Source organism: Mangifera indica, chromosome 14, assembly GCF_011075055.1.
Source record: "Mangifera indica cultivar Alphonso chromosome 14, CATAS_Mindica_2.1, whole genome shotgun sequence".
Classification (NCBI taxonomy): Eukaryota; Viridiplantae; Streptophyta; class Magnoliopsida; order Sapindales; family Anacardiaceae; genus Mangifera; species Mangifera indica.
In genome coordinates, this window is record NC_058150.1 from 2,289,625 (window position 1) to 2,306,419 (window position 16,795).

General features: G+C 30.2%; 1 protein-coding gene across 3 annotated transcripts; it reads right to left on the minus strand.

Moving 5' to 3' along the window:
• Positions 1-4,637, minus strand: LOC123196258 (probable transcription factor KAN2). Of its 3 annotated transcripts, none has more exons than XM_044610210.1 (6): positions 3,619-4,632; positions 3,357-3,433; positions 2,440-2,485; positions 2,194-2,341; positions 1,089-1,146; positions 1-554 (listed from the first exon to the last, which is right to left on the minus strand). In XM_044610210.1, exons 1-6 carry the CDS (start codon positions 4,319-4,321, stop codon positions 438-440), a joined length of 1,149 nt encoding a protein of 382 aa, XP_044466145.1. In that variant the 5' UTR covers positions 4,322-4,632; the 3' UTR covers positions 1-437. The 3 variants fall into 3 exon arrangements, with proteins under 3 accessions (XP_044466145.1, XP_044466144.1, XP_044466146.1); XM_044610209.1 differs by having other exon boundaries at positions 1,089-1,149; XM_044610211.1 differs by lacking the exons at positions 1-554; positions 1,089-1,146 and adding an exon at positions 1,171-1,340 and having other exon boundaries at positions 3,619-4,637.
• Between the last annotated feature and the right edge of the window lie 12,158 nt (positions 4,638-16,795).

Below are 16,795 nucleotides of genomic sequence, written 5' to 3' on the forward strand. Positions count from 1 at the left end.
TATATAATCCCTTAATGGTTGGAAAGTATATAAAATATAATTGGTAAAATGTAAAGTGCTCTCTCCAATACAATTACCAAGGATCTTTTGATACTTATAAAGATAGTTAAAGGGTTGTCACTCTCTATCTAAAGTTGTCTCTCTCTTGAGTGCAAAACATACAAAAATCAATTAGATTTCATATTTACGTAGGAATAAAATATTTGATTTGGATCTCACAGCTTGATTGCTAGCTAGATAGAAATAAGGACATTGGCTTTTTCTCACCCTCTTCCTTTTGTTGCTTTCTGTCGTTCTTTTCCTCTCTTTTTCTTTTCTTTTTCTTTTAAAAGCTTTCCTTTTTCTCTCTAATTTTCTCAGCGGGTACCTGATTCTCCTTACCAGCTCCCTTGAGAGAGATTTTAATCATTTCAAAACGAGTAGTTTGGGAGAAGTTTTCAATGTGGCCTTCCCAAAGTAAACTCCAGATTAGGCTTCTTGGGGCTTGCCCCTGAAAGATTTGGTGAGCTTACATCTGATATTCCTTCGTAGCTCAAGTTCTTTGGATCCATATCCTTCCCAACCCAGAAAACAAATAATTAATTAATTAATTATATGAAGACGGGAATCAAAGGACGTTTTGACTAAGAGAGTGATAGAATATTTATCAAGGAAAAAGAAACAAAGCTAGAGTACAATATATCTGAAAGAAACTAAAGAAAGAAAGAAAAAAGCCTGCAAAAGTTTCTCTCTAGTTTGCTTTGCTACTCCCTATACTACTAATTCTTCAACTTCCTTATTGTTCACAAGTATTGCATTATTCTTATGCCATTAAACTATATTTTTTATTTAACCTTACTTTTATCTCTCATTATCTTCAGAATTTATCAAATAAAGCATCAAAAGCTGGCCTTCACAAGTCAATTGGATTAGGTTTTGAGTGAATAGGGCAAATGAGATTAATTATGAAGGGGACAATAAAGTTCCCAATTTCAGGAAATTAAGGCACTTTAATATCTTAGAATTTGTCCCTTTAACCTTTTACTCTTTGACTATCAATAATATGTTCTTCCACTTTTATGAAACTCAAAGTTTGAAATGAGTAGTACCTCAAGAGAAGGAAGGTTTCCATTAGAATCCTTTTGCTTCCCATGCAGCCAAGCTTCCCTGCTACAAAATAACACAATGAGGGAATATTTTCAATCAGTGGAAGCCTGCAGAAGAGAACAAGGAAGAAAAAAATAAAAGAAAAGCTATCTTTTTACTGTCTTGTTTACAGTTCCTCATCACTTTACGTATTATGCTGATTGAAAAAAGTTGAAGCCACCCCATGTGATTGCCCATTATCCCATAACAACAAACTGCAGGGAAGTTTCAAGGATCATAGCTTTAATATCGAGATTTCCCACTAACGGGTCCATCCATCAAAGGGTTTATATAGCTAACTTTGAAACTAAGGTTTCTAAATTGTAGGACCCATTTACTAACCCTAAAATCTGAGCCCACCAAATCCAGAGGAAAGAGATATCTTCATTTTTTAGGTGGATTTGTCAAATAAGGATTCCCTTGTCTCGGAATGGTAGGAGAGAGTTGGTGGTTTCTTTTACTTTCCTTTTCACCCACTAGTAGAAGAAGATGTGTATATATAATTAACCCATCATGGAGGGCTCAGTGTTCACGGTTGGACAGACAGAACGAACCAGAGAAATCATTCTTTCTCTTTTTGTGGTTTATTGCATGAAACTGTGTTTGTTTTTGAGTGCAAGAGTGTGGTGGGAGAGAGAACAGAGAAAAGACCAAGAGAAGAGACTCTTATTCAAATATATATATCTCTAAGATAAAATGTTCTCCTGAATTTAGATTTATTAAGCAAACACATGCCATATTTCAGGCGAACGTTCTTATCAAACGTATATATCTTTAAGGAACGAAGTTCAAGGACAAGAGGAGAACGAAGAAGATGTAACGTCAACTGTTATAATCATCAACACTATAAATGTTCTTGTCTGACTACTGCACGTAGACTATATTGTTTAAAATATCAAACGATCAAACACAATGTAAAAGACTAGTAAACTTGTTTGACCTCCTTTAAGGGAAATAAGTGTGATTTGAAAATGGGTTTTCGTAGTTTTTTTATTTATGGGTTTCTATTTCCTAGCAAATTGCCAATGAACTGAAGCACAAAAGATAGAGAGAGCATAGAAATTTCACCTTGAAGAATTGCTCCAGAGGCCGTGGTATTCCTTCTCTTGATGCACGTTTTGCATAGATAACTCGAGCCTCCTCGAGTGATGAATATCAAACATCAAATCTTCAGAAGTATCACCGGATGATCCATTTTCAAAGGCATCCGATTGTCCTGCATAAACAACATTAAAAGCCCCTTTTATAGAACATAAATCCTAGTAATGTTATCATAAATCAGATATAAATATATATAAACACCACAGGCGAAACCTGAAGTAGCTGCTGTCCTATCGGTGGTCTTCACAGTTCGATACATCTGCACCAAAAAATTAAAAAAACTATATCAGACATAATAAATAGTGAATTTAAATAAGAAAGAGAACACTAATATAGAACAAAACAAGACCCAAAACACTGTTTTTTAAACCACTGGACATGGTCTGATATAGTCCACACAGTGGAAGTACAAACAGTAAAAAAGCTGGAAGATGAATACAAAACTAGACACGGAAGTTTTTATGCTCATATAGATATGTGCATAAAGAGCTAGAGGTGAAAGTGGTTAACCATGGTAAAAGAAAGATGGGTTAAACAAACCCATCTGAAAAATACATCATTGAGAAATGATAGCTTTCTGTACTTTGTGATTATTTTCTTCCTTATCTCCAGTGAAGGAGAAAACGTTTTAAAAGGAAAACGGGACTGACTGAGCGTAAACCTGCTCGCTGTGGTTATGACTTAATTTGAATTTTTTGGGTTTGTCTTATTTGTTTCCTGAAATCGATGGTTCACTCTCTCTTTTATCTCTCTTGTTATTAAATTTATGTTTTCTTTTTCTCTTATTTGAGGTGGTTCATTCTTCCAAGCAAAAAGCTGTTTATTTGCTTGCAGGACCATCAGATCTAGTAGAAAAAGAAGTGCTAAGGATTTGAGAGAGCCTCTGCAGGGAAACATTGGAATTTGTAATCTTTATGCAATTTACACCTTCCAGTAATGTAGGCTCTTAAGATACAAATTGAGCAATCAATAACCTCCATTAGTGCTGCATAAAGGACTATAACACTTGAAGGAGAGATAAATTTAAAGAGTGGAAAATTTGTAAAATATGTATCTTCAATTAACATGTAAAGGGAACCCTTAAAAGGAGATTAAGTAGATAAACAGAGAATGAGGGGTTTGATTATTACCTGTAAGTGAGATTTCACATGAGCCAAGGTAAGATCTTTGACATCCATTAGCTCAAGGACTGATTTTGGAGTAGCTCCTGAAAACATTAAAGAAGAAATAGAAAGAAGAATATGAGAACAATTTTATCTTTTTGTTTAAGAGATGGAAGAGAAGTAATATATGTGAAAGATAATACGAGGGAAAAGATAAGAAAAGGAGATAAAAGAAAAGAAAGTAAAGGAGAAAAAAAAGGAAGAAAGAAGGAAAGAAAATGAATCATACTGTCATGGCCACCCAATAACTCAACAGCATGAACAAAGCGGGCATGAAGTGTGGTAGTCCACCGCATCCTTGGTGCTCTCATGCTGCGTTTGGCTGGAAACCTCGGCATAAATCTCGATCTCATGAGCCCTTGAGACTGAAAGGAACTCAAACTTGAGGTATTAGTGTTATGAGTAGCCAAAGAAGAAGGAGAAGTAGCTAAAGAAGAATCCAAAGGTTGTTGAGGAAATGGGAAAGGAGGAGAAGCAGCAGGATGATTTTGGTAGACAGGAATTCCCCTTATGGGTCTCAAGAAACCAAGCTCCTGGCTGAGCCCTTGTTGTTGTTGTTGTTGATGATGTTGACGATGATGAAGATGGTGGTGATGATAAAGAACTGGGTTATGAAGTTGGTTTTGGTGGAGAGTGGGGTAATGGTTTTGGTGGAAAGAGTGAAAAAGATTACCATTACAATTGTTATTGTTTTGAAGGATGTGAAACTGGTTTGAGTTGGACTCAGAAATCCTTGGGTTCGATAAAGAAAGTTCAAAACAACTATCTGGCTTAGCCATTGAAGACATGGAGTTCCTCGAGTCCAAAGTTCTCTTCCAAAACCCCAAATCTATCTCTTCTTCAGTAGTACTTCTTCTCCATGTTGAAGCAGATTTAGCGTTTGGTGGACTGATTTGTAGAGACAAATCTGGTTGAGCTGGGAACAACTCCATCTCAAAATCCCTTCAAGCTATCGTTTACACCCACCGTCCTCTCTCCTTTTCACTTACTATCCTCAAGAAAAGGAATGTTTGATGTGATCTAAGTAAAAGGATTGATGATTTCTGAGGTATGGAAGAGGTTGATATGGGATTTAATCAAATATTTAGAGCTAGGAGGAGTAGTTGCAGAGTTTTGAGATTGAAAAGAAAGGAAGAAAGAAAGAGAGAGAAAGAGAGAGAAAGAGGAAGAAATGACAAGGTATGAGAAGTGAATGGTTGTTTCTTTCGTGTGAAGTATATGAGAGAAAATGACACTTGAGGGGCTAATAGCAAAAGAGAGAAAGAGAGAGAGAGAGAGAGAGATTGTGTTTCTTTTGTGGACGTGGGGTTAGACTACTAGGGTGAGAAAGCTAGCAAGAAAAAAGATACACAAAAATAAAGTAAATTTAAGTTTAAGGACTTATTCTTTTTTATTTTCATTTCTTTTCCTTTTAGACCAGAAAAAGAAAAAAAAAAAGGAAGTTTTCAATTTTAAAAGACTTTAACGTGCGCATTTGTCTCTCAACAACTTAAGTATACTTTTTACTTCACTTAGTTACCTTTCTAACCCACACATACTGAAACCTATGCTTCTTCCTCCTTTTCACAAAACCCTAAATTCAACACTATTTTTATTGTTTATTTAATTTAATTAATTACTCACAGCTAAGGGTTTGTGAAACCCACATTTACAGCCACTCATTGTCACATGATGAAACAATAATTTTTTTTTTACATATGAAATCATTCTACTTGCTTGGGCCCATTCCCATTTTTTCCCTATAGTTTCAGGCATTGAAAGTCAAATTTACCTTTCTTTTTATAAGTTAATTACTAACCAGATAAATGAGTCGATGGTAAATATTATTATATGTTTTTTTAATTATTGAAGTAATGTTTTTGGTTCATCCAGAGTCAGTGATTGGCTCCTGATGTACCATCGACAAAATGTTGAGAGATTAAATCAATTGAAAGACAATGTAAAGCCTATTTTAGAACCCAGATATAACATAAGGGCATGTAGGTTAATCCATGTGAAAAATTAATATATTTTTCAAAGTCAGCAATGTTTAATTAATAAACAATATTATATGTATCTATTTTTAAGTATACAAATAAATAATCATATAATATATCATCATACGATTGAATATTACTTATTTTCAATTCAAAATCACCTATTCGTATGAAGACACATCATTTATGTACCTATTTATGTAATAAAAAGTGGATACACATAATTTTATTATTAATTATTTAATACATTTACTCACAATTTATTAGTATATATTTTTTATTTATTCAAGAACCATTCCCATGTCCTAGACAATTTTGGGTAATTGTCTAAGCTTGAATGAAAACTCAACAGAATTTTAATGGTGGAAAATTGAGAATAGGATCATTAATTAGGGTTAAACTGGTTTCTGAATATAGGTGTTATTTGGATGATTTTCTTTTTGTTTTTTTTTTTTTCTAACTAGCTTTAAAGTTGTTCAATTAATGCAGTATCAGTCTTCTTGGCATAAACCATTCATATTTTTATGGAGACTTGGCTTTTAAGATGGATCAATCCCTAATGGGTAGCTTCTCTTCATTATTGCTCAATAAAAGTCTGTATATTTTTGGATTACTTCTCTTTTGTAAAAGGGATACGCTCTCATGAATAATATGTCTCTTTCAATCAAAATTGGATGCCATGATGTTAATTACTTCGATTGTTCATTTCAGCTTAAGATATGCCAACAGTTTAATCCATTCTTAATTAATTTCTTGTCCCAAATTATGCAAATTATTAATTTATTGTTCTCGTATCCTATTCCTCCTGTGGGTTGCCAGCTTAACCATTTCCATTCAATCGTCTAGATCATCTCATAATGATATTGAAAAATGAAAAATCCACAATAGTCAATCTTTTAAAATTTAATTAGTAGGTAATAAATAAATTTTACTTACTGTTGTTAGCCTATGAGTGAGCATGAGGGGCTTACTTATTATACACATCATAAGATTTTTTTGGGTATCAAAATCATGTTTTTAATACTAATCTAAAAGTTAAAACAGGCCATTTAAAAATACTACATTCTAGAGGAAAGTGTTACAATACATAACTCAAAGCTCGCATCACACAAAACACAATTTAAAATGCTCAAAATACCCTTCAATAAAAACAAACATGCAGAAAACATACAAAGGAGTCCAAATGTAACTTAAATATCCAAATATATGAGCAATACTATGTGTATCCACTTCGAGTATACAAATGCATATACATTTATGTATGTTATCGCATAATTAGATGTTACTTTATCTTTAATTTAAAATTAATCAATCACATGATAACACACATAAAATGTATATCCATTTGTGTATCTAAAATAAATGCACATAGTTTTATTGAATAAGTAATGATTTATATGCCTCTCGTGACAACTTTATGCACGCTCATCTTGCACTTCAATCACCATCTTCACCTATTACTTTTGAGCCCTTCAGTATATTTAGTAATATAATTTATCGATGGAATTGCTGGAGTTGAAAATAGACTTTTAAGTATCAAATGCATATTAAGTGTTATTTGTCCCCCACCAATAAATTGATATGAATTTCATTGATATAGAAAACATGTCACTATGATATAAATAATCAATAAAATTAACATAATTGAGTATACATATGATTTATCTTAATTTAATTATGTAATTTTTAATTAAATATAAAGTAACATTTAATCATATAATGACACATCATCTTTATACTCAATTGTATATTCAAAAGGTATGTATTCATAGTATTGGTCACAAAAATAAAAATAAAACATGTATACATATTTTTAATACACAAATGGGTACACACATGAATATGTCATCATGTATATGCCTATTTGCGTACCAAAAGTGTATACACTACAAAATATATATATTTCTTTAAGATAGTATTGTTGTATTTTTTAGGTGTATATAGACTCACTTTTATGATAAAAAACTATTCTTGTCTTTCTTCTTGTCAAGACTTTTTTTCTCATTATATCTTGACTCTTGAATATTTCTCTCATTAATTAAAAAAAAAATCTTGAAATTCTATAACAAAATTTGCACATTCCTTTTTACACCGAAATATATATGGTTATGTAAAACGTTTTCTCTTTAATCCATAAATTCATATTACAATGTTTTTTTTTTCTCTAAAACGAAATTCCCATAAAATTTTCTTTAAAATTAATTGTTTATTTGGTGACATATTGAAGTTATTGAAATAAGCTTAGATACAAAACACCCTTCTGATTTATGTGGTAAATCTTTTAACCGTGATGCCAATTAAAAGGGTTCTTAATACATAAAAACAATGTTCTTTATATTTTCCTGTAAATAAATTATACAAAATGGGCAATGGTTTCTACTCTCCTTTTCTTGGTCACTATATAAGAACTATTGAGTTAACTAACAAGTAAAAAGCCTTTGTGCATATGTATATATATAGATCTTAGCATGTAAATTGACATTCTAATTAAACTCCAAGTTTTGTTGAGAAGTTGAAGGAAGGAATAAAGAACAGAAGTTAAACTAAAGTATACATATTTTGTTGGGTTTTTTGTGGCACTACAACAAATATCATAGAAGGCAATGAAAAATTTCGTTCTAAAAGGTAAAAAATTCATTCTAAGAGGTTAAGTGAGAGAATATATCTAATAACCACAAATGGCCGTAAAATTGAATGCTAAGTTTCAGTGGATAAAATTAAAATTTTGTCCCCTAAAATAATCATTCTAGAATGAAACTAAAACTATCTATAAATATTTGGTTCTTAAAAATAGATGTTAAGTTTTGATAGATGAAATTAAAATTTTATTCCTTAAAAATAATATTTTGAGATGAAACTATAATCGTCCCAAAAAATTTTACCGATAAATTAAATATTTATTGTAATGCTATAGAGATTTTGTTGACTGTGTTAAGAAATTAATTAATCTAAAATTTTAAAGTGCGTTGGTTAAGTGAGTGAAGATAGTTCAATAGCAGCCTTATTATTATTTTTAAGAAAATCTACATATATGAAGTTGGAATCCCAATTAACAAATTTGTAAATATTATAAGAAATTCTTTTTTTTTTTTTAAATCACGTCAACCTACAATAATCTTTTACTAACACATCACTAGTCACAAATAATTTTCTAAAATATAACTAAAGATTTAGTCTTGATTTCTTCCTACTAATCTGATGAAATTTGCTTTCAAATATTGCGTCCTGTCGGTCTAATATGCATAATATCCTTCATTTGGTTAAGAATAAGTGAAATAAAAGTCATTTCGCATAGAATTTCTGGCAATGATAGGACTGAAGAGTTCCCAAAACTTTTAATGGAGGGACATCGATCACTGTTTATGGGGTTTTGATATGATAGAAAACCTAATCAGAAAACTACCATATATATTTGTTGGCTTCAGCAATACCATCACTTTTCTCTTGGATATACAAATTGTCCCTTTGCTCTGCTCATACTTTTGTAGATTCTCAACATTACCCTTATTACTAGCTATATTATCCAATTAACTAAGCTTAGTCAACAATTATCCATTTTGCTCCCAAGAGATAGTTTGAGTAGTAAAGCATTTAGAATCCTCAAATAGTAAGATTTGGGTTTGAGACTTGACGGTTTTAAGTTACTAAACTTATTGTTTTACCTATTTAGTTTGGTTGTTTCAACTCCAAAGAAACATTTCAATAATTGCATACCCGGTTCATAATGTTAATAAAACAATGAGTTTCATGTGTGATATGAAACTCACTGTTTTAATTTTCTACTTAATGAGACAAAATAGCACCATTAGCTTTCCGTGTTGTAGTGGTTTGTACTTAACACAAGATTAAGTTATATATTCTAAGTTTTTTGGATTACTTGTACTTTTCTCAACGGAATTTGACCTAAAAAAACTTGATTTTTCATTGTTCTATGAACTAGATTCAGGGCTTAATTAAGATAATTAGCTCCATGATTATGGTGAAGGAAAGATCAAGGTACTTTGTATGCAATTGATCTAAACATATATTCAATTTGTTAGCCTCGGGTCTACAAGCAATTCATATAAATTTTAATTAAAATATCAAAGAATAAGATTTCAAAAAAATTATTCTCAGTGCTTGTCAACTTGGTTAAATGAATCTTTTGTACTAATAAGTTAGAATAAGTCTTAGATTTCCTATAATCTTTAGAAATTTCATCTGTAAATATTCTCATGATCTCATGCCGACTTTGATAATTTTATCTTCTTCTTTCTCTCGTTGTACAATTAATAAGCTTCTCTGACAAACTGAAACCATATTCAAAGTAGAGGATGCAATAATTTTTGCTCCCCTCGAGTACTAGCTAGGCTTGTGGAAAGTGTATGATTCTTTTAAATAATTCTGAATGATAAAAGTTGGATCAATCTTCCTAGTGTGAGTTTTTTTATGGTAAATAATTTTTACAAGATTTTATAAATATGATAAAAACTCAAATCTAAATTTCTATTTAAAATTTTTAATATTTCACTAGTTTTACTAATCTTCAATGTCTCATCTTCCTAATGTGAATTGAAAGACAGTGCATGAGTAGTTTGGTGATTGGCTTATAGAGTGAGGCAGAGTTCATGTATGGTCCTCTTAACTTGAATATCATTTATGGGTAAATCAATTTTGGTTGTTCAATTAATCACCCAACTAGATCATAAAGTGACCTAGCACCTTATTGATACAAGGAAAGTTGATTTTATGTCTCTTTGAACTTTATCTTATTAGTAGGGTTCTTCACAGCCTAAGCCTTTAATTTTCTCCTTTCCTATACTTTTTAAAAAAAAAATTCTAATTGGTTTATTTAAATTCTATATTGAACAGGTTCTAAGTTGTCCACTTGGAATTATTCCAAAAATAAAATATTTTCGTAAAAATAGTAATGGTTTATCATGGATTTTAAGTGTACAAGTTGGGAGAAGGAAAAGGTATTATAATTGTCCCTTTTGTGAAAACTGAAGAATCAATTTATATAGAAAGATGAATGATGGAAAGCTTTTGAAACTGACTTTATTAAACCACGTATAGCTACAAGCATCGATAAGCGATAACCATTGCTATGTATTTTTTTGCTAGCCTTTGGTTTTGGTATCTCCTCCTCCTTTTTATTTGCTCACCCATATTCTTTGCCTTTCTTTTTGGATTAACTCATCACCTCCAGGCCCCCACTCTCTTTCATTCTTAATAGACAGTCAAATTGTCGGAGTTATGCAATAGTATATAGTTTAACCAATGTATATCTGGTATTAGCTACGTGTATTTGACAAACACATCATACTTGTATATAACACTATTATATAAATAATATACCCCGGCTAACTTATAAGAGCCAAGGGATAATTATAGTTTTCAATAAAATTACGTACATATATTTTTAAGTATATAAATAAGCATATCATGTGATTGGGTATACAATAATCAAACTGATGTGATTGACAACATATTCATCTTATAAAAATAGACCAATAATACCTATTATATTAAAAAAAAAAAAAACTGTGAAAAACATGGCTATGCAAATATAATATAAATTGCCAATAAAAATATATCAAATGGTCTATTTTTACTAGCAAATTCACCAAATTGATGTGAATAATGCATTTCTAAATAAGGAGTTAAAAGAAAATGTACACATAGTTCAACCCCAAAGAATAATAGATCCTACCAAACCAACACATGTATAAGAAGCTTAAGAGAACTCTGTTAGACAAAAGTTTTACTAATTCATCATAGTAGATACCAATTTATTTGTCTTGACAACAAATTAGGTTACTGTGTTTGTGTATGCACTAGTGTATGTTGATGATGATATACTTCTTACCAGAAATTATACAACTTATGTTCAAAATATGGTTTCTAAGTTAAATACACAATTTTCCTTGAAGGATTTAGGTAAATTGAATTGCCTTTTAGGACTTGAAGTTCATTGGTCTATGGTTGTTGCATTTATATTAGTTCAGAATGTGTCTCAAATATACTTGAAAGAACACAAATGCAAGAAGTCAACATTGCTCTACACCCATTATTGGATAACCTAACTCTCTATAAAAGTATTATAGGTGCTCTTCAATATCTCACTTTGATCAAACCAAACCTAATTTAACTTTTGTGGTTAACAAACTCAGTCAATACTTAAAAGCTCCCGCTCAACTACATTGGCAAGCTTGTAAAAAGGTGTTATGGTATATTAGAGGAACTTTATTTTATGGGCTATTGTTTAAACCCTCTACATTTTTGCAATTAGAAGCATATATTGATGTACATATGGTAGGTGAAATAGGGGATAAAGGGTCTATTATTGTTTGTTGTGTATATTTTAAACAAATTTTGATTTAATGGAGCTCTAGAAAATATTGAGTTGTAGCACTTTCTTCTATTGAATTTGAATACAGAGTCTTAAGTCACTACAATAAATATTCAATTTAGAGACAAAAAAAATTGAATTTTAAGGATGAATTTTTTACTTTTAAAGATAAATTTTTGATTTTTCGAGACAAAAATTCTCACCACCTTTTATGAAATTTATTATAATGAGTTTAGTAGCTACAAAAATAACATGACATAGAAATTTATTTGTAGTGTGGTATGATAATTAGAGTGTAAGGTTATTAGTATCAAATTTTATATTTCACATCAGGAAAAACATATTGAGATAGATATGCAATTTATCCGAGAGCAACTAGTTGAAAATTCTCTAATAGTTCAATATGTGGTAACTAATTTTCAAATAGTAGATATCTTCACTAAATTTTTTCCATTTGAAGGTTTCATTACCTGAGAAAAAGTTAATATTTTTCTTTTATAAAAAAGTTACGTATTTGTTTGATGAGTATGTAGCACAGGGTAAAACTAGTGTTTCTACATATCATTCAAAAACAACATTATTTTGCTATAAAGTTGGAATATCTTATGTTGACAAAACAAAGTCTAGAATGTGTTAATTAAGGATGTGAGAGTTATTCTACGGGAGGATAAGATGTTAATTTGAGGAAGGAAATTAGTTCAAAAAGTATAAAAGTATTCATTAAAGAAGGATGTGAGACTCAATTTAAGAAAAGATAAAAGGTTAATTTAAAGGAGAACGTCATTTCAATAATGAAACGTGTTAATTAAGGGAAGATACGTGACTCAGACCAAGGGAAGACCAGATATTATTCTAGAGGGTTTTTTCTTTTCAAAGCAAATTTTATAACTGACATTTTTTATACAAAATAATTCTTTTATATTATCTTGAAAAAGGATGTTAAAAATGTTTAAATAGAATCATTTTGGATTATCTCTTTGTTAAAAAACGTGAAAACATTTTCTTCGTCTTATCTCTTCTTCTTCTTCAAATACACAAAGTAAAACTAAGGATTTTCTGATGCATTAATCGATTCAATAATCAAATTTTATTATCCTTGTGTCTCTTGTTAATTGAATTGAACGACCATGATTGTATTTCACAAGAATTGTCACATCAGCAATCAAATTTGTGTATAATCATTTGTAAACTAGTAGTTTGATTCTAATAAATTTTTCGGGTTTTCCAATTGTCACTTAGTAATCTTTTAGTTAACCTCAGCTTTAAATCTTGATCTACATGATTGTAAATTTTTTGGGCAGTGCCCTATATTAATTACAATCTTCATTTAATTAAACTGAAAGATTAGGTTCTTCTCCCCTTTATCAAAAACAGGAAAAGACCAAAGGGAGCATAAAGAGTAAATAATGCTTAAAGAATTGAACTATAATATTTTTAATCTGGATTTAGATAAATTACACAAAACTGAAAACCCTACCTTGAGATCAACAAGATGCCATGGGGATTTCCATGTAAAACGACATTTGATCTTATTACCTCCTTGGAACCCTCCACATTTATGGGTGAAATTTTAAAAATAATAATAATTATTATAGAAAAACTCACCCTGCTGTCATTCAATCGTAAGGATTTATATGAATTATTTGACTTTACTAGTCAAATAAATATTTTTTTAAAACAAATGGGTAATGTCAGTGCAAGATAATAGGTCATAATTCGTAGAATTTTAATTGATTATTTGGTGTTACAATGCAAATAATAAATTCTCTGATAAATTAATTAATTTATTATCATTTCGCCCTCCTAGGGTTCCCGACAGCATTGGAAGCAATGTACGAAAACATGAAAATAATTATAATTTATTTATAAATTTGTAAATTAATCTTGTTGCAGCTACCCAGGCAGAACAGAAATAGAAGACTGACATTTTGTTTTCTGTAGCTATGAACTTCATCATATATTATTAATGCGGGGATTATTATAATTAAGTAATGGGATCAATGTCAACATCTCCTCGGTAACAAGAATTAGGGTTTTAATTTCAAGCATTCACGTTTATGTTTGAAAACCCTAATTTTTTAATCAGCATAGAAACATCTATTTTTGGCAGTACAAGGAAAAAATAGTTTTAATCACAGAGGTCAAGAAGGAATCTTACATTAATACCTTATTATTATATAATTATTGCTCTCTACAAGATCTAATCCCATGGTTTCTCCTTTTTTGTCCTTTATATAAAGAGGGCGATTTAATTTTTCTGGGCTCTAGTTTTGACTGAATTAAAGCTTGATTAAACCCCATTAAAGATAAAATCTAAAAGGTTCATAAATCTATTATTCCAACCATTTGATCAAAATAACATTAGGTGATTGATTGGTTGATTATTTCATTTTTGTTTTTTTGGTAACATGGAAAATTTTATTTGAATTGAATTGTCTCTTTAGAATTAAACCATCCACTAAAAACCAATGATACCTTGAGTCAATTGATCAATCATATAACTACTACGTCAAATAAGTTAAAAGTTTAATTTTAAAATATTGTTGGAAAAGATTTGAACTCTTATTTTCATTATTGATGAGTTGATGTGCATGAAAGAAAATCTTAAATATGAAGGTGTCTCAAGATCTGTATAATAAAACAGCTTAAAGATGGTCCACCTATCAATGGTTGTGGGAACACTGGTGTAATACCATTCAAATTTCAACCTAAATTCCCACAGAAATTTCCTTCTCATTCAGATAACACCAATCAATTCGAACTAAGCACAGGGGTTTTCCGCTAAAATTGACTTGTCATTGAAGCTTTAAGACCATATATTATATATATAATATATGATTTTATTGAATGATTAACTGATGGAATGTGATGAATTGATTATGATGGAGGATCAATTTGACTTGGCAAACAATAGTTTTAGTTAATCATTGAGGAGGAAAATAGTATGTACCGACATGTATTGTCACTATTCAGCGAAAATTATTGTTTTGTCAATGAAAGAGGAAAATGGGGTTGCATGTTTCTCTTTCACGTCGCCATTTCAGTAAAATCACAAAAATTGTGGTGAAAAAATGATAATCAAAACTGCTAGGGTTTATATAAGCTGTTGAGCAGTAAATTTTGTGATGGAGACAGCATAATTCAACTGTGAAAGACTGGAAAAATTGACTGAGAATTACTTTGATGGTGATTTCTCTAACTCCAAACAGTTTGCCCTAGTCGAAGCTGTTAAAAATATTGGGAATAGAACATTTTCATCCCTCTTGTTTTAAGAAATTTTGATTAGATCAAGAAGGTTTTGAAAGAGGCACTATTATCCTTATTAGTAGATTAGGTTACATCTCATTGAATGGTGTTAGATGTTTTTTTTTTTTGTTTTCTTTCATAAAAGCACTATTTTTTAATTTTAATAATTATTAATTTAATTAATTTCTTTTTACATTTTTACAAGTTACTGGGTAAAGAATTACCTTTTATATTAGATATGGAAAGGTATATTTCGCAAAAAAGTTCCTTCGACCAAATAGAAATATTCTTTGAGTCGATTGACAGCCACTGATTCTTCATTGATCCTTAATGTTTCAACCCATATGCAAAATCTGCAGTGAACATGTAATTAATATCGAATTTATAATAACACATTATCTGTATATCTAATTATGTATTCAAAAGTATGCACACATAATTTTGTATCTCTCTGGATGCCACCTTGCAAGCAAATTGTTTTAGTCGTTCAAAATTGAAGGACATAACATCAGTTCTTGATTTTATTTCTAATGGAATCTCTAATGCACGCAGGCAAGCATATATATGATCTTGTGGTCAAATTTTCCTACAAAATACACTGACCATTAAAGAAGAATTCACCCTTCATTAATCTATATAAATATAGATAATTAATATTATTATGTAATCCAGCTTTCATTCTCTTTATGCAAAAGAAATCTTATCATATATAGAGAGAGGGAATATTTTTGCATGTAACACTTATAGAAACTAGATCAATTAGTATTGGGATCTATATATTTTGCTCAATATTTGAACACTTATTATAAGTTTGAATAGATTAAACATTGTCTTGAACCCGATTCTACTTATTAATATATAATACCAAATTTATCACTGCTTAATCATTAGTTTCTGTCTATTTTAATTATTACCTTAGTGTCTCATGTAAGATTTCATTTACATAGAACAAGCATAAAATCATACAATCATAATTCTTAGGATCTATACATAGAGTATAAAAATACTAAATTAAAACTTTAAGGTTATAAAAATACTTGAATCATCATGCACTATGAAAATTTGAATCTGTAAATTTGTCTTGATTATTCGCATTAAAGTGACTGGTATTTTGCCATTGAAACCCACTAAATGATAACAGTTAATGGGTATAGTTCTAAATAACAACTTTGTATGAGTTTCAGAGAGAGACCCAATTGATAATGAACCATCTATCAAATGTCTAATAAATTTTAAGATCCATACTAATGATGTTCACCTAAATATAATATTTAAGTATACTTGACTTATCTTTATTTATCACTTAAACTTATTTGTAAATTGTTATTGGATTATTCAATTATTCAGTTTTATTAAACTAAAATCATAATTAATGTCAGCTCAAATTAGAAAATTTTCTAACATCTCATTTCTTCTTGTAAATTTTGTGGGAAGGAAGATTTTAATTAGTGGAAGATCAACATAGCAAATATTCGGGAAATAAGAGAAGATGGCTTTTGAAAACCTTAATGGGAAAAGGAAATCGTTTAGCTTTTTCCTTATATGAAACACAATATGCTTAAGGAACTTGACCACATTCATAAAGAAGAATTATCTTATCCCCCGAATCAAAATCAAACCTTCATAACATGACTTAAAGTAGAAAGGGTTTCTTTTTCTCTAAATTGAATAGTAGGGTTTAGAGGTATAGGATCCTATTTACAAATATTTTTATACAAAAAGTGGAAACATTTTGAATCTCTTCCAACGACTAAGAGCAGAGCTTAGAGAATTAAGTTGCCCTACAAATCTAAACACTAGTGGTGATGGAAACAAAGTTCTAAGATTTTGACAAGAACCCATTAACAATATAT

Coding starts and splice junctions, on each gene's coding strand:
- LOC123196258 (XM_044610209.1), bottom strand. CDS start 4,321: ATGGAGTTGTTCCCAGCTCAACCAGATTTGTCTCTACAAATCAGTCCA. Junction 3,434..3,618: donor GTTATTGGGTGGCCATGACA/GTATGATTCATT, acceptor TAATGTTTTCAG/GAGCTACTCCAAAATCAGTC. Junction 2,342..2,439: donor TAGGACAGCAGCTACTTCAG/GTTTCGCCTGTG, acceptor TTGTTTATGCAG/GACAATCGGATGCCTTTGAA.